The sequence below is a fragment of the Centropristis striata genome, chromosome 6 (assembly GCF_030273125.1).
Source record: "Centropristis striata isolate RG_2023a ecotype Rhode Island chromosome 6, C.striata_1.0, whole genome shotgun sequence".
Lineage (NCBI taxonomy): Eukaryota > Metazoa > Chordata > Actinopteri > Perciformes > Serranidae > Centropristis > Centropristis striata.
Genome location: NC_081522.1, coordinates 25,363,033 through 25,377,190, shown reverse-complemented (window position 1 = coordinate 25,377,190; position 14,158 = coordinate 25,363,033). Strand labels below are relative to the sequence as shown.

The 14,158-nt window shown below is 38.2% G+C and overlaps 1 protein-coding gene across 2 annotated transcripts in view; it reads right to left on the bottom strand.

The window, feature by feature from the left end:
• cadps2 (Ca++-dependent secretion activator 2) overlaps positions 1-14,158 on the bottom strand; it is a 293,417-nt gene that overhangs the window by 84,002 nt on the left and 195,257 nt on the right. For both annotated transcript variants that reach the window (XM_059336134.1, XM_059336135.1), the window contains exon 14: positions 5,551-5,652. In XM_059336134.1, coding sequence (XP_059192117.1) covers positions 5,551-5,652 — 102 coding nt within the window. The remainder of the gene's footprint in view (positions 1-5,550; positions 5,653-14,158) is intronic.

Sequence of the window (14,158 nt, the reverse complement as noted above, 5' to 3'; positions counted from 1 at the left end):
CCTCAGTGTGTTGATAAAAAAGTTATCTGGACAGTGTTACATTTCTCTTGAAAGTTTATTTGCAAAGACATAAAAACCATTTGAATGAATAAACTATAGAAACACTATTTTATTCATGAGAAGGAATCAAAACAGAGTGTATCAGTGGAGCCTGGAGGCTTGTGTTTGGATCAGGAATGTATATAATTTAAATACCAAAGGTGGAATGTCATTTGACCGACTCTCCAAAAAGAGACAAGGGTATGTAATGTTTCATCCACATTCCTTTCAAGGGGTTATTTGGATTGAAAGAGGAAAAAAGCTGAATGTAGTTTTATTCAATGTCTGATTTATCACCTTTTCTTTTCACCATGTAAGCAAACTAACTGATGGAGATAAAGTGATGAATTTCACAGCCATTAATAAGTTAGGGTTAGGAGGAACTGGCGGTCTTATCTCTGTCCCCTTTTGTTGAGCATTTTGGAGGGTTGTGGGCAGTGGACTTTTAGGGGGAGATAGCAGGTACACATTGACATTGTGTACATTATCTGAAAGTTGTTAACCTGAAGATTGTTGTCTTGGTTATGGTCATTAATATCTAATAGAAATTACTTAATTAATCAATTAAATAAGCCTATTAAGGTGTAGAAAGGTCATTAACATTTGTGTTTGGCTTTCTGAAGTCCATTTCCAGCTTAACTATGTCCCATTAGTTGTTGCAGCAGCTTTTGGGTTGACACCATCAACCTGTCGTCGCTAACTGTGCACAACACCAGCAGCTGATCATAAACAAAGCAGCATGGTTAATTATGCACAGCGTCTCCGCTGATCACAAAGATAGTGATGGTGAATTAACCGGCATCGCTAACTGTGCACAGAGTGTCAGGTACTTGTTGTAAACAAACAGAGATCACTAAGTGAACAAAGTTGCCGGATTTGTCTCCAGTTGCTTTTTTGAAAAATAGCCGCAAGGGGGGTCTGTAAAGTCGCTAAATATAGCAACAAAGTGGCTTATTTGGCAACACTGCTACGTCGGCCTTTACAAATGGCGCGTGTTGTTGTGGCATCAAGTACTACGTCACATCCAGCTTAGCATTCTATCCAATCAGTGGCCAGGCTGTTTTCAGGGGAGAATAAAGACCCTGCTCTTCTACATGGACGAAAAAAGTCCCATCAAAAGACAGCTCAGGACGGCTCGCATTGAAATTAGGGGCGTCTTGGCGAGTGAGACCCGCCTCATTCTGGGTATTGGGCTGTAGTGGAAACACCCTTACTGCTCCCCTGCACGAAGCCAGCTGCTTAAAGAAACTTTTCTCACAGTTTGGTGTGGAAAAACTTGACTGGTCTGCACATTGTTCACTTCAGCAGGAGTTACTGATAAGTTCTGCAAGATGTGATGCACACATTAACAGTACTGGTAGTGTCGAAGTAGTGCTGACCATATTTTTCAACATGCTTAATTTAACAGCCTACACATCATCTACAATGACTTTGCTGTCACTTTTTCCATTTTGTCAGAAATAATAATACAGCAGAGACAATTTAGAGGCGTCTATGTAGTATCTTTTAATATAGTTTCCTCCTGGAATGCTGCCATCTTTGTTTTATAAAACCCTAAATTGGAAGTTGAAATATGTGATATTATAGATTTTTTTTTACCCTATAATTTAATTGCTTAATGGTCTTGAGTGTTAAATTACAGTGAATTATATGTAAACATACATAAAAAGCCTGAACACTATTTGTAAAATAAATCGTTAAAAAAACGTTAAAAGTCTGGAAGCAAAAGTTGCCAAACACTTAACCTATTCATTAACTTTTACTCATATTATGCAGAATTTTTAATTAATTATATGTAAAATAATAACTTAGTTGTTTACTGTTGATTTGATGGTAAGTATTTGGCAACTTTTGCTGCCAGATTTTTTTTTTCCCGTTTTATTATTTTATTTTATTTCTTTTTTTACAGTGTACGGTCTGACTTTTGTGCTGTTCCCTCCAGTGAAACCTCTAACTTGTACACAGGCAGGTATGTGAACAGTTCTGTATATCTTCAGCTTTAGGAGCTCACGTGGGTGTTGATAACACCAAAATAAACAAAACACTTCCTCCACGTTTATCTCTATTTGTGAGACCTGACTGTTGGTGGGGAAAGAAAACCAGAGACCATAATAATTACCAAACAGTGAGGTAATCTTCAGATAATCTTCTTTCTGCCTGTGTAGGAGTAATAATGATTAGAGGCAGTAAAGAGGAGCAGCTGTACTTTAAATGTATAACCTTAGATTAATCTTTGGTGGCTGAGCTCAGCTTTAATCTAAACTAAACTGTGGAAATCCTGCTCTTGTCTGGGAGACATTAGCATAATCCCAGCATTGTCCCAGCCATTGTTTACCAGCATTAGCCTCTTGTTGAGGTGAGTTGTTGATGACTCCCGCTGATCAACCCCCCTCCCTCCCAGACTCGGCCTAGACGGGCCCCTCCTCTCCTTTCTGGGGCCAGATGGAGGGCCCCTCTCAGGCGTGAAGTGTTTAAAGAGCCGGGCTTCAGGACAGTTAATGGCACAGGTCCATTCAGACAAGTGTTGCTCAAGGTCTCAGGGCTGTCGCTTTCACACCGCGCTCACAATGTGTTCACTCGGTGGCAGCGGCGCTGAATAGCAGCACGCAGATGCAGGGAGGTCTCATCAGCTGCCTCCGACGCATGTCCTGCACCTGTTGTGTGCTGCTGATGTAGCTAAAAATACCCAGACTGCCTGGGGTCATTATGATAGAGGTAAAGGAGCGTAGCGCTGCTTTTACATGTTTTGGTTTTTCTTTAAATCACTTCAGAAAATATGCTTCAGAGGTTCAGATGTAGTTTTCCTATAGCACGTCAGTTATTGTTTCCCGTTCATTTTAATAGGAATATATTTTTAGATTGAAAACTTGCTTGAGTCACAGTTATCATAATGAGGTAAAGCAGCAAAAAGTCATCAATCTGCATTTAAAGAGTCCGTTAATCCAAATTACAAACAAAAAGAATCAAATGTTCCCTATCTTTCCTCTAATCAGAGGTGGAAGAAGGATTCAGATCCTCTACTGCAGTAAAAGTACTAGTAGTACACTGCAGAATTACTCCACTACGAGTAAAAGTCCTGCATTCAAAACTTACTGAAGTAAAAGTACAAACGTATTAGCATCAAAGTGTACTTAAAGTATCAAAAGTAAAAGCACTCATTATACAGAATATTCCAATAATATTTCCTGAAAAGGAACTAAAGCTGGCAGTGTAATGTAGTGAAGTAAATCGACAATATTTGCCTCAAAATGTATTGGAGCTTAAATACACATTAAAATTGTACATAAAAACAGTATTTGCCTAAATGTACTTAGTTACATTCCACCACTGCCTCTGTTGGAAACTCTCCATGCAGACATTAAGAAAATAACATGGAAGAATCAAACTCTTCACTCCCCTTTACTTGATGAAGAAAGGTTGGTGATGATAATTTGTCCTTTTTGTAATAATAACAATAACAATAATAACAAATAACAGAAAAACATGTTTAACTTGAGCAGATAAGTGTTGACTGCTCTATCCAGTGTTACGACTCTCTGGCTTCTCTGGCTAATGTACGTTTTTTCCTGTATATTTTCTGTTAAGATAGATGCTGATGTTGACTAATAAAGTTGGATTTTTAATATTCAGAGCTAGTCTGGCTAACACCAGACTAATCATAAATGAGATTAGTCTGGAAACCAGCCGTTCATTTCTCCGTAGAGGAGGTGTGGTTTATGATCCTCCGGAGCCGTTTATTGGGCGCTTAGAATGTCGATCAAAAGCGTCTGTAGGTAGCTCCTGGCCAATCGTATCAGTTATACCAGATGACGTATGTAGAGCAACAGAAATGGATGTTTGTTGTGTGTGTGTCTGTGAGAGAGTGATGCTTGCTGCTTCGCTTCTCCAGTTCTCGCTTTCTGCAAGATTATTTATTTTCACGCTTTATTCCCCCTCATGTCATTCAGCCACACACATCCACTGATTTTATGGGCAATAAACAAGCTGCTGCGGGTCTCTCGACGGCTCCGCTGTCCCCCGGCTCGTAGCCAGATCACCGGCGTTACGGTAGCGGGGCTAGTAGCAGCGCTAGCAGTGGCGCTAGTTGGTACATTAGATTTTTCCCAAATCCTGTTGGAAGCTAGCCTGGGTATACCCAGACTGCCTTGCGCGCTCGAATTTAATTTCGAACCTCCATCCAGTCTGGAAACCAGGAAGGATTCTTAGCCCTGTTTTAGGGATCCAATCACAGAGCGGGGAGGGACGGCAAGACGATGACGCGTACTACTCGGCACTTGGAAGCTTGTAGTTTTCCGGATCCAACATGGCTGCTGCAGACGCGAAACTCTCTTTAGCTGTAGATGGTGTTTTAAATAGTTTAGAGCGAAAGTTGAAAGGCGAAAGGTCTCTCGGCGGCTCCGCTGAGAGGCGTTATGGTAGCGGGGCTATTAGCGTCGCTAGCGGCTATTATCGTCGCTAGCGGCTATTAGCGCCGCTAGCAGCTAATAGCCCCGCTACCGCGGACAGCGGAGCCGCCGAGAGACCCGCAGCAGCTTGTTTATTGCCCATAAAATCAGTGGATGTGTGTGGCTGAATGACATGAGGGGGAATAAAGCGTGAAAATGAATAATCTTGCAGAAAGCGAGAACTGAAGGAGCAAAGCAGCAAACAACACTCTCTCACAGACTCACACACAACAAACATCCATTTCTGTTGCTCTACTACGTCATCTGGTATAACTGATCTGATTGGCTAAGAGCTACCTACAGACGCTTTTGATAGACATTCTAAGCGTCCAATAAACGGCTCTGGAGGATCATAAACCACACCTCCTCTCCGGAGAAATCCATTGCTCGTTGCCAGACTAGACCTCATTTGAGAATAGTCTGGTGTTAGCCAGGCTAGTCGGAAGCAAGGCTAAAACATCCTTTTTCGTGGTGAAACAGGAGTGTAAAGTCAAACATTGTTCTTCTTTTAAAATCAACTTTCGCTCTAAACTATTTAAAACACCATCTACAGCTAAAGAGAGTTTTGCGTCGGCTGCAGCCATGTTGGATCCGTAAGAAAACTACAAGCTTCCGTCCGCCGAGTAGTACGCGTCATCGTCTTGCCGTCCCTCCCCGTTCTGTGATTGGATCCCTAAAACAGGGCTAAGAAACGGCCCTGGTTGCAAGACTGCCTTGAGGTTCGAAATGAAATTTGAGCGTGCAAGGCAGTATGGGTATACCAGGCTAATTCAGAGCAGCTTTAACTGAACGCCATCCACCGCCATTATACTGCAGTGGAGAAGGATATCCAAATACCTGTAGAAAGATAATAAAACCCTACCATGTGCATGGAAAGGTGCACTTTTCAGTATAAACTGTCTGAATGCACAGTCTATCTGCATAAATGATACATTATAAACGATGTGCATGGAGAGAGAACTGGAAAAAAGGAACCTGATTTCTGCACTGTACAGAAAAGAATGGAAGCCTCTGGCCTGCATGAGGTTTTAACTGTTTTGTGACTTTGATGAGAAGGTGTTCTTACCTAAAATGTGTGATCTGGTTCTCCAGCAGAGCCATGAGGCGACTCCTGATGGCATCAAAGTTCTCCTTTTCCTCCACGCTCACCGTCCCCATCCCATCAGGCCTGCACAGACACAGGACAGTCAGATCTCACATCACAGGCTGAAAACTATTTTAGGCTATTCTTGTTGCAAATAACTGACAGTGTATACAGTGTTTGACACACATTCACAAGAAAAATTATTTTGGTGTTTTGTCTTAGTTTGAATCAGATCTAAATCTCACAAAGTCCTCTATCTTAAGATGATTTCACTGACAAACCTGCTGAAAAATGAGCTCTTCTTTCCAAAATTAATATTTGTTCCCTTTTGTTTTGTTTCACTAATCATATTTAGGACTCAAAACTGTGATCCGAACACTGAATCTCATGATTCGTTGGACCCCGAAAATCAAGACTAAAATGTTAAAATCCAGCCAGTGAAACAATTTAGACAAAATGTCAAATAATCTTAATCATAAACTTATACACTTCAAACTCATACATAGAATGTATCTAACATCAAGAAAGAGTCACTTCATGGAGATCTTACATTCGCCTGTTTGTGTCTTACATATGGACTGGGAGTGGTCTGATGTAGCGTTCTTTTGGAAATTGGTATCTTCCACTTTATGAGGCCTATTGGAGGTAGAAATACCATGTTCTCCTAAAATACTACTTCTAAATGACACCTCATCATTGAACCTGTCCTCTACTCAGACCCACACTCTATTAGCGGATTGAGTGCAGCTAAGAAAATGCCTTGAAATGGCCTTGTGCTGGAAGCCCCCCCATACACTCACACGCACCCAGTGGTTACAATCATTTTTGAGCATACTCTATATGGAGTTGTCTGTGGCAAAAATACATGGAGCTAGTCAGAAAAAAAATCATCCAAACCTGGACCTCTGCAGTGGCAATGGTTAAAAATTTACTGAGTTGAAAAATATATCTTTACTTGAAATATATGTCATTTTTTGTTTATTTTTATGTGCTTACTTTGGCCTATGGGACACTGATATGATCTATGTATGATGTATGCTGTATGTAATGTAGAAGATCCTGTTGGGACACTGAGGTGGGGGGGTGTCGCTATCCTAGGGAGGTATTCGGGAGGGGTTGGTAAAGGGAAGTGGATACTACTTGTTGCATTACTGTCTTTGATTTGATTTGATTTATTTGGCACAGTTTTCAAAGAAAGAAAATAACATAATAACAACAACAATAAAAAAATTTATATAGTCCATATACATATTGAAATAAAATAAAGACATGCCAAGAAAACCCAAAAAACCCTCATGGGGCTTGAATAGTGGGATTCCCTAATATAACATAAAAATAAAAAAGAACAAGGAACCAACTTGGTCTCACAGAAATCCGTGGAATAGCCACGGAATCACTCAAATTTCCGTGAAACTGACACGGATTTCGCTACAATGCAAGTTAATGACAGTCATATCCCGTGGCTATTCCATGGATATTTTTTCCTATTGGTTTGTTCCAAGTCATGTGACTTTCAAGGTTCCGGCGGTCAGAACAAAAAACATGGCGGACAGTTCTCTCATTTTTAGTGAAAAAAAAATCAATATTTTGACTTAGTTTCTGCATAAAAATGGATTTTGATTACCGGTACATTTCTAGCGAGAAATATTTGTTTTATTTCCCCCTGGCTTTCCAGGGGTTTGAGGGGATGTCAATCACATATTTGGCATCAGACTTTAAATATTGTCTTGTTCAATGGGGAATTTTTTATTTTTTCAGCATATCCTAAAGCCCCCCCACTCCCACCCCATAGTGACTATGCTCATGTATATATATATATGTGTGTATATATATATATATATATATATATATATATATATATATATTAGGTGATGTATTTGGTTTTATATTTATAATAGGTTATTGAAATAGTAATAGGTTTTTTAAAGATTTTTTAAATGATAAACGAGAAAGGTTGACTATGTAAGGAGGAAGTGAGCTCCATATCCTGGATCCTCTATATGTAATGCTAAACTGTGATGAGGTGGTTAGTGATTTGGGAGGCCGAAGTTGTAAAGCTTTTCTTGTAGGAGATGAAGCTGATTATTGGTTATGAAGAGATTATTAAAAACAGGGGGAAGTGTTTTGTTTAATGAACCATGTACAAATTGTGCAATTTGACTTGTCTTTGACTTGTCTCATGCCCTTCTCTTTTGGAAATAAAAATAAAAGTAATTGATCACAAAAAAATCCAGCCAGTGAAGGGGAGCTCAAATAGGGCAGATATAATTATGCTTACAAGATGTAGTGAAAAGTCTGACGGCTGCATTTGTGTACTCACATATTAAGCTAGGCATTACAATAATTGACACCAGATGATAAAAGCATGACTAACCAGGCTCCCTTGTATTACGGATTTTTTTGGGTCTTGCTGCGGCAAAACTGGCTGCTTGAATATCTCCTGAATTAGAACATGACGTTATGGATCATTTCTGATGCTCAAAAGAAAATTAAAATGCATATGTGTAATGATGTATGATGTAATGTTTTGGTCATGCTATCCAGCCACATAGTAGAAAAAATAGCACACTCACTGGAAATGTTGAATGATTTTTCAAAATAGCTTCACTGCCAGACAGCGATTGAAAACGATGGGTTAACTGGCATACATGAAGCGCCTCTGCAACATTTACTGAATTGTTTGTTCTGAAGAACAGACTACTTAAAAGATGCTCCGCTTAATCTGAATGTTTGAAACGTGAGGAAGATGTGGAGCAGCTGGAAAGTAGATCAAACTCACCACTGTTGTCATTCACCCATAATTCCAGTCGCTTCTACTTTGCAGTATTTAGTTGTTATTGTTAAGCTGCCAATAGTAAAACAACTTCATGCAGATGTTTCTTTATTCTAGATAGGGGCTTTTGTTAAAGTGTTAAATTTCACAGATGGTGATTTAATTGAAAAAGGTATTGAGGTTACTTTGTAAATGATAATGTTAGTTAAAAGAAACAGGAAATATGCATTTATTGAGTTTATAATAAATAAATATAAAAATATAATGGGGTGTGTTAAAGTATACCAGAGTATTTAGAAATCTAAATTTAGAAAAATTTGATTTTTAATACTGTCAAAATTAAAGACGTTTTTTATGTGTAATGCACAGCGGCCACCACCGGAAGGCAGTCACTAAGCAGCGGTGGTGAGAAACACTGCGACTTACAGGTACAAAAATGACTCTGTCCCTGTTTGGGTTTAATCCTGATGATAAAGGTGAGCCAGCAGACACAGACGAAGCTATTTTGGGTCGACTGTTGTCATTTTATTTTTAAGTTTAATGTACGGTCTAGACACAAACACAAAAACATATACTGGAGGCTTGAGTCGATTGAATTAATAATAAACAATAATAATAATAATAATAATAATACATTTGATTTTTGTAGCGCTTTAAAAAGGTACTCAAAGTCGCTTAACATAACAGAATTGAGCCACACACAAAGACATAATGCAGAACAATCAAAAACTAAACAGAGATGAGAGATTATGAGTTCAGGTCTTGTAAGCTATTTTAAAAAAGGTGGTTTTGAGTTGATTTTCGAAGGTGTGGAGTGAGTCTGAATTATGGATGTGAGTAGAGAGGGAGTTCCAGAGGGTTGGGGCAGCAGTGGAGAAGACTCTGTCGCCAACGGTGCGGTGCTTGGTCCTGGTGATGGGGGTCTGTAGATCTGAGGTTGCGGTCGGGGGAGTGACGAATTGACAGTCAAGGATGGTTTGAATTATATTGCAATGCCTGTCAAAGCTTCAATGATTTTTTTTAACCAGAAGAACACTGCCATAATGAATTTTAACCCTTAAGAACCCAGACCTACTTATCCTTAAATGAAAATGATGGGGGATATACTACAGACCAAGTGGACCACATAGAACACATTTATGATGTTTTAATAAAAAAATACTACCCCAAAATGTCAAATATCTGTGATATGACATATATACATTACATTGGGCGTTTATGGAAGTTATGTTTACGATATCTCTTATTTTAAAATAAATAAACTAGACACCTTTTCTGCTTACAGAAACACAAATTTGCCTTTTTCTTTGCATCTCCACAACATATATCAAAATTGTGACAGGATAGGATAGGATTCTTTTTTGTTTATATTTGGTCAAATGTACTTAGATTAGAATTAGAATTGTTAAATGGGTTTAAACTTAGCCTAGTAACAAAAAATAAGCTTTTTGAAATGAGCTACTTTTTCACATTTCTGTTTCCAGTCACAGCCACATTTTGGAGAAGTCACTTCCTGTCACAGTCAAACAGTCTCCCTAAGGGACTTTATGAGTTAATGTGAAGCATAAAGCTGAATATGGGAGATTCTAGAACAGGGGTGGCCAACCTGTGGCTCCAGAGCCTCATGTGGCTCTTTAGGCCGCCTGCAGGGGCTCCCCGTGGCTGAGACAAAAAAAATTATATATATATATATATATATATATATATATATATATATATATATATTTTTTTTTTTACATAAAAAATTTCATTTATCAATGTTGTAGACCAAAAACTATTTGTATTCTTCAATTGTAAAACGGTTTAGCCTTTTTACAGCATATTAAAAAAGTTTTGACATTTAAGTCAACTAAAATGTGCTTCATAGCTTATAAGTCTCCGGCCCGGCGCCTTAACCTTTAAGTTTTGCCAACTTTGAGTTTAGTTTTGAGTTCCCCGAGATAGACTTGTTTTCAAAATCATATTAATAAATGCTCATTATGACTATTAATAATGTTGGTAGGCTAATTTAGACTTCTTAGGCTGTTTAATTTTCATTTTAGGCTCAATATAAAGTTTGCGGCTCCATTCTGTGATTTTCTCTTTTTTTTGGCCAACAGTGGCTCTTTAGTTAGTAAAGGTTACCCACGCCTGTTCTAGAACATTTAAAGTGTTTGTTACCCACGTGTCACCATGGGTTCTTATGGCTAAAGGTTTAGATATACCCGTTTTCGCCCATCGAGGGCCGGTGTCTAATCTGGAACCAGTTCTTGGTGTTTTGACAGCCAAAGAACCGGCTCTCGGCCAGGAAAACTGATTCCAGAGCAGCACCAACTCTTTGCTGCTCTCAAATCAGGAACTACTTGTGTCATGGGCTGGGGCGGTAATAGCATGACCACCTAAAACATGTGTCATTAATTATATTGTATTTGTTTAACTGCAATGTGATAGATACCAGGTATTCTGTGCTAGGTAACTAGTTAGACCTAGTGGGCTAGCGTTAGCTTACAACAAAGGCTAACATCTACGTCTTACATTCAGTAACATACCAAATACTCAAGTGAAATGTCTGAAAGGTATGTCGGCATGAAATATACCTCCCAAGCCTACTTTATATATTAAATGTAAACCTTTCAAATAAAGGCAGGCTCTCTCTTGAGGGCTTCTCCAAACAGGAACCATGAAAACTGTATCTTTGATATGCTGTTGACTTTTCAGCACAGAAGTCCTCTTTATCAAGACCTCCTCAATGCCTCTCACCCTGCACTAGCTAAAGGTTCAAAACATCAATAAATCAGAGACATGCGAGGCAGAAAGTCAGTGCATGAATCTTAATTTGTTTTTTTTTTCATATGAAAGCACCAAAAGAAAAACACAATCAAACAAATTGTGAGGTCTCAGAACAGCTCAGGCTGCTTTTCTGTGTTTGGTTTTTCTTTCTTGCTCGTGTGGGACTTGCTTGTTTTCACTAAACTCGTCGATAAAGCAGCCAAACTCTCCACACTGACCTCAAAGTCAACCAATCAAACAGAGAGCTGCTCAGGCTCCTCTTCCTCCTCCACAGCTCATCCGGCCGGCAGGAGGAGAGTCGACAAAGAAAAAACTGTTAGTTGAGCGCTTCATTAATGTTTGTAAAGCTTTCATTCCCTTCTTGCCTTCGACTGAATAGGCACTCTGGCAAAAAAGGGGAAAAATGCAATCAGTACCCAGAGCGACCAGCCTTGACTTTCTAGGCTTTGTCTGTGCAGCTGAAAGAGAAAAGCACCCTCTCCAAACGGCACTCGCAGTCGCTGGAGGGAAGAAGCGAGGAGGTTGTCTGTTAATGAGTTGTTCTTATAAAAGCCTTCGCTGGTTCAGCCCCTGACCACAGCACCTCGAGTACCAACACAGAGCTACTCACAGCGTATTCCTGACTCTCCAAAGTCACAAAATAAAAAGCGTGATGAGAAAGGAGAAGCAGCAGAGGGTCTGACGCTCTGCAGAGAGAGGAGCACACTGAGCAGACGCTGATTAACCTCAATTTAACTGGAACTGTGAAAATATTAATGTTATTTTAACCAGGAAGGTGAATAAAATCAAATGAAATACATTTGAACAAGCCAGCAGCAGTGGAAAAAATAAGTAGTAATAAATAATTAATTGTTAAAGTATTCTTTATTTTATTAAAAAAAAAAAAATTAAAATAACAATATGGCATTTATGTGTTATGTGATCCCGAAAAGTAAATAATAATACTATAATGTAATGAAAGTAGATAACACAGTAACAAAAAATGATATTATATAAATTACATCACATAAAATGACAAATATAAATATTATATATTTATATTATATTGAAATGTAAAATGATATTATATATAAAATAAAATAAAATATAAATATAAAAAACAGTATGTCTACATAAAAATAATTAAAAAAAAAACTAAAATATATAGAATAAAGTATAGGAAATTATGCAAAATGATTTTAAACTAAAATATATGACACAAATACTGTATAAAGGAAATTTCAATACAAAACTATAAAAATAACAATTGCAATTTTTTTTCATATTAAATCAAATATAAAATATAATTAATTAATAACAAAATAACAAAACTAAACAAAACATATTTACACAAAACAAACAAAATCAAACAAGTTAATATAAAATGTAAAAATAATGAATAATAATGTATTTCAAATTTTAAAAAATGCTGAAAAAATGATTTAAAAAATACTCTGAGCACATTCACTTGTCCTGAGAAACATTTCTCATAACATTTAAGTTATTTGGAGGGCGGAGGTTACACATGAGGTGGAGGATAACAACAGGAAGTGGTGGTACATTCTGTGAGAACATCAGGGCCTCTCTTCAGCTCCACTCTACTCCATTTGTTGTGTAATGAGAGGCAGCTTTCTCTGCACAACAGCACTTGTTAGCACAACTTCTAAACCCTGTTGTTCCCCAAATCTGTCAATTCATTACCAACCCGACCCCTCCTCGTCACAAACCCTCCACTTCCCACAGCCCCTATTTAACAAGCACCAGATAATCCTGAGGGAATAGAAAGCAGAGTTGTAGGGAGGAGCGTGTGCTCACTCATGCAAAAGGCTAGAAAAGCTCGCTTTCATGTTGAAGCAGCCGAGGACCTCGCTGAGCTCTGTGGCCTGCGTGGACAAATTAAGACGTGAGGGCTGTGGTTGGAGCGATGGACGGACGGACGGACAGCCCGAGGCTCCAAGCCGACAGAGTTAATGCCAGCTGTCCTGTAATCTGAGTTCTTCATTGTCTTCTTACAATCAGTTTTCGTTTCCATGTGCAGCCACAGTGAGGTGACAGAAAATAAAACTGACTGTTTTTGTCCCAGATGAGGAATTCAGCACACTTAGGACCAGTGTATTTAGTGGAACAACATTCATCTGACATTTATTTTACATTTTTAATTCATTTTGAAATGAAAACTACAGTGGTTGCACCAAATATATAAATTCTAATACATTTACTTAGGCTTCAAGTAACAATAACTTTCATTTTGATAACGTATTATTTCCCAGAGTACGAGAGGACGCCTTTCATTTTTGTTTGGTCCAACCAACTGTCCAAAACCCACAAAATATTAAGAACATGTGCAAATACTGAAACGTCAGAGGCTTAAAACAAACCAATATTTGGCTACCTATATTTGGATATTTGTTTTTTTGAGTGACTCAAATGATTAACTGATCATCCAAACAGTTGCTGCTATAGATAAAACCAACCAACTATCAATTATTGAGTAATTGTTTCAGCTCTCAAATTGACCATAAGGGCTGACAATGTTGAGAAATTCTTGATTTTTTTATTTAATTTTATTAAGCAGTTTGTTAACTCTTTATGTAGACTTTATATTTAAGAAAATCAAATATTTCCCTTCTCCTTCTTTTAGTTTACTTTGGCAATTTTTTTAAGAAAAAAAAAAAAAAGATTTTCCCATCATAAAAAAGAGAATTTCAGTTTTTCACCAGAACTGACAAAATATGAATTCATTTGAAATCTTTGTGCTTGAGAATCTTATAAAATGACTGACTGAAGAAGTCTTTTTCCCAATCAATAAGTTTGCACATGAGTGCTCCATTTCAACAGAGTTTTCTTTCAGCCTGCACCTTCTGCTGCAATTCTATGAAAACTCCAGAAATGAACACAAAAGCACAGAACAATCTCTATCTTATGAAGTGAAGGTGGTTGCTGGGATCAATTCAGTGTGTTGGAAGCTGAAATATTTTCCCCTGATGATCACAAAGAGCTCATCAAGAGCTTTCAAACGATACGTGAAACTCAATGCCCCCACCCTAAGATGACACCAACACCCTCCGT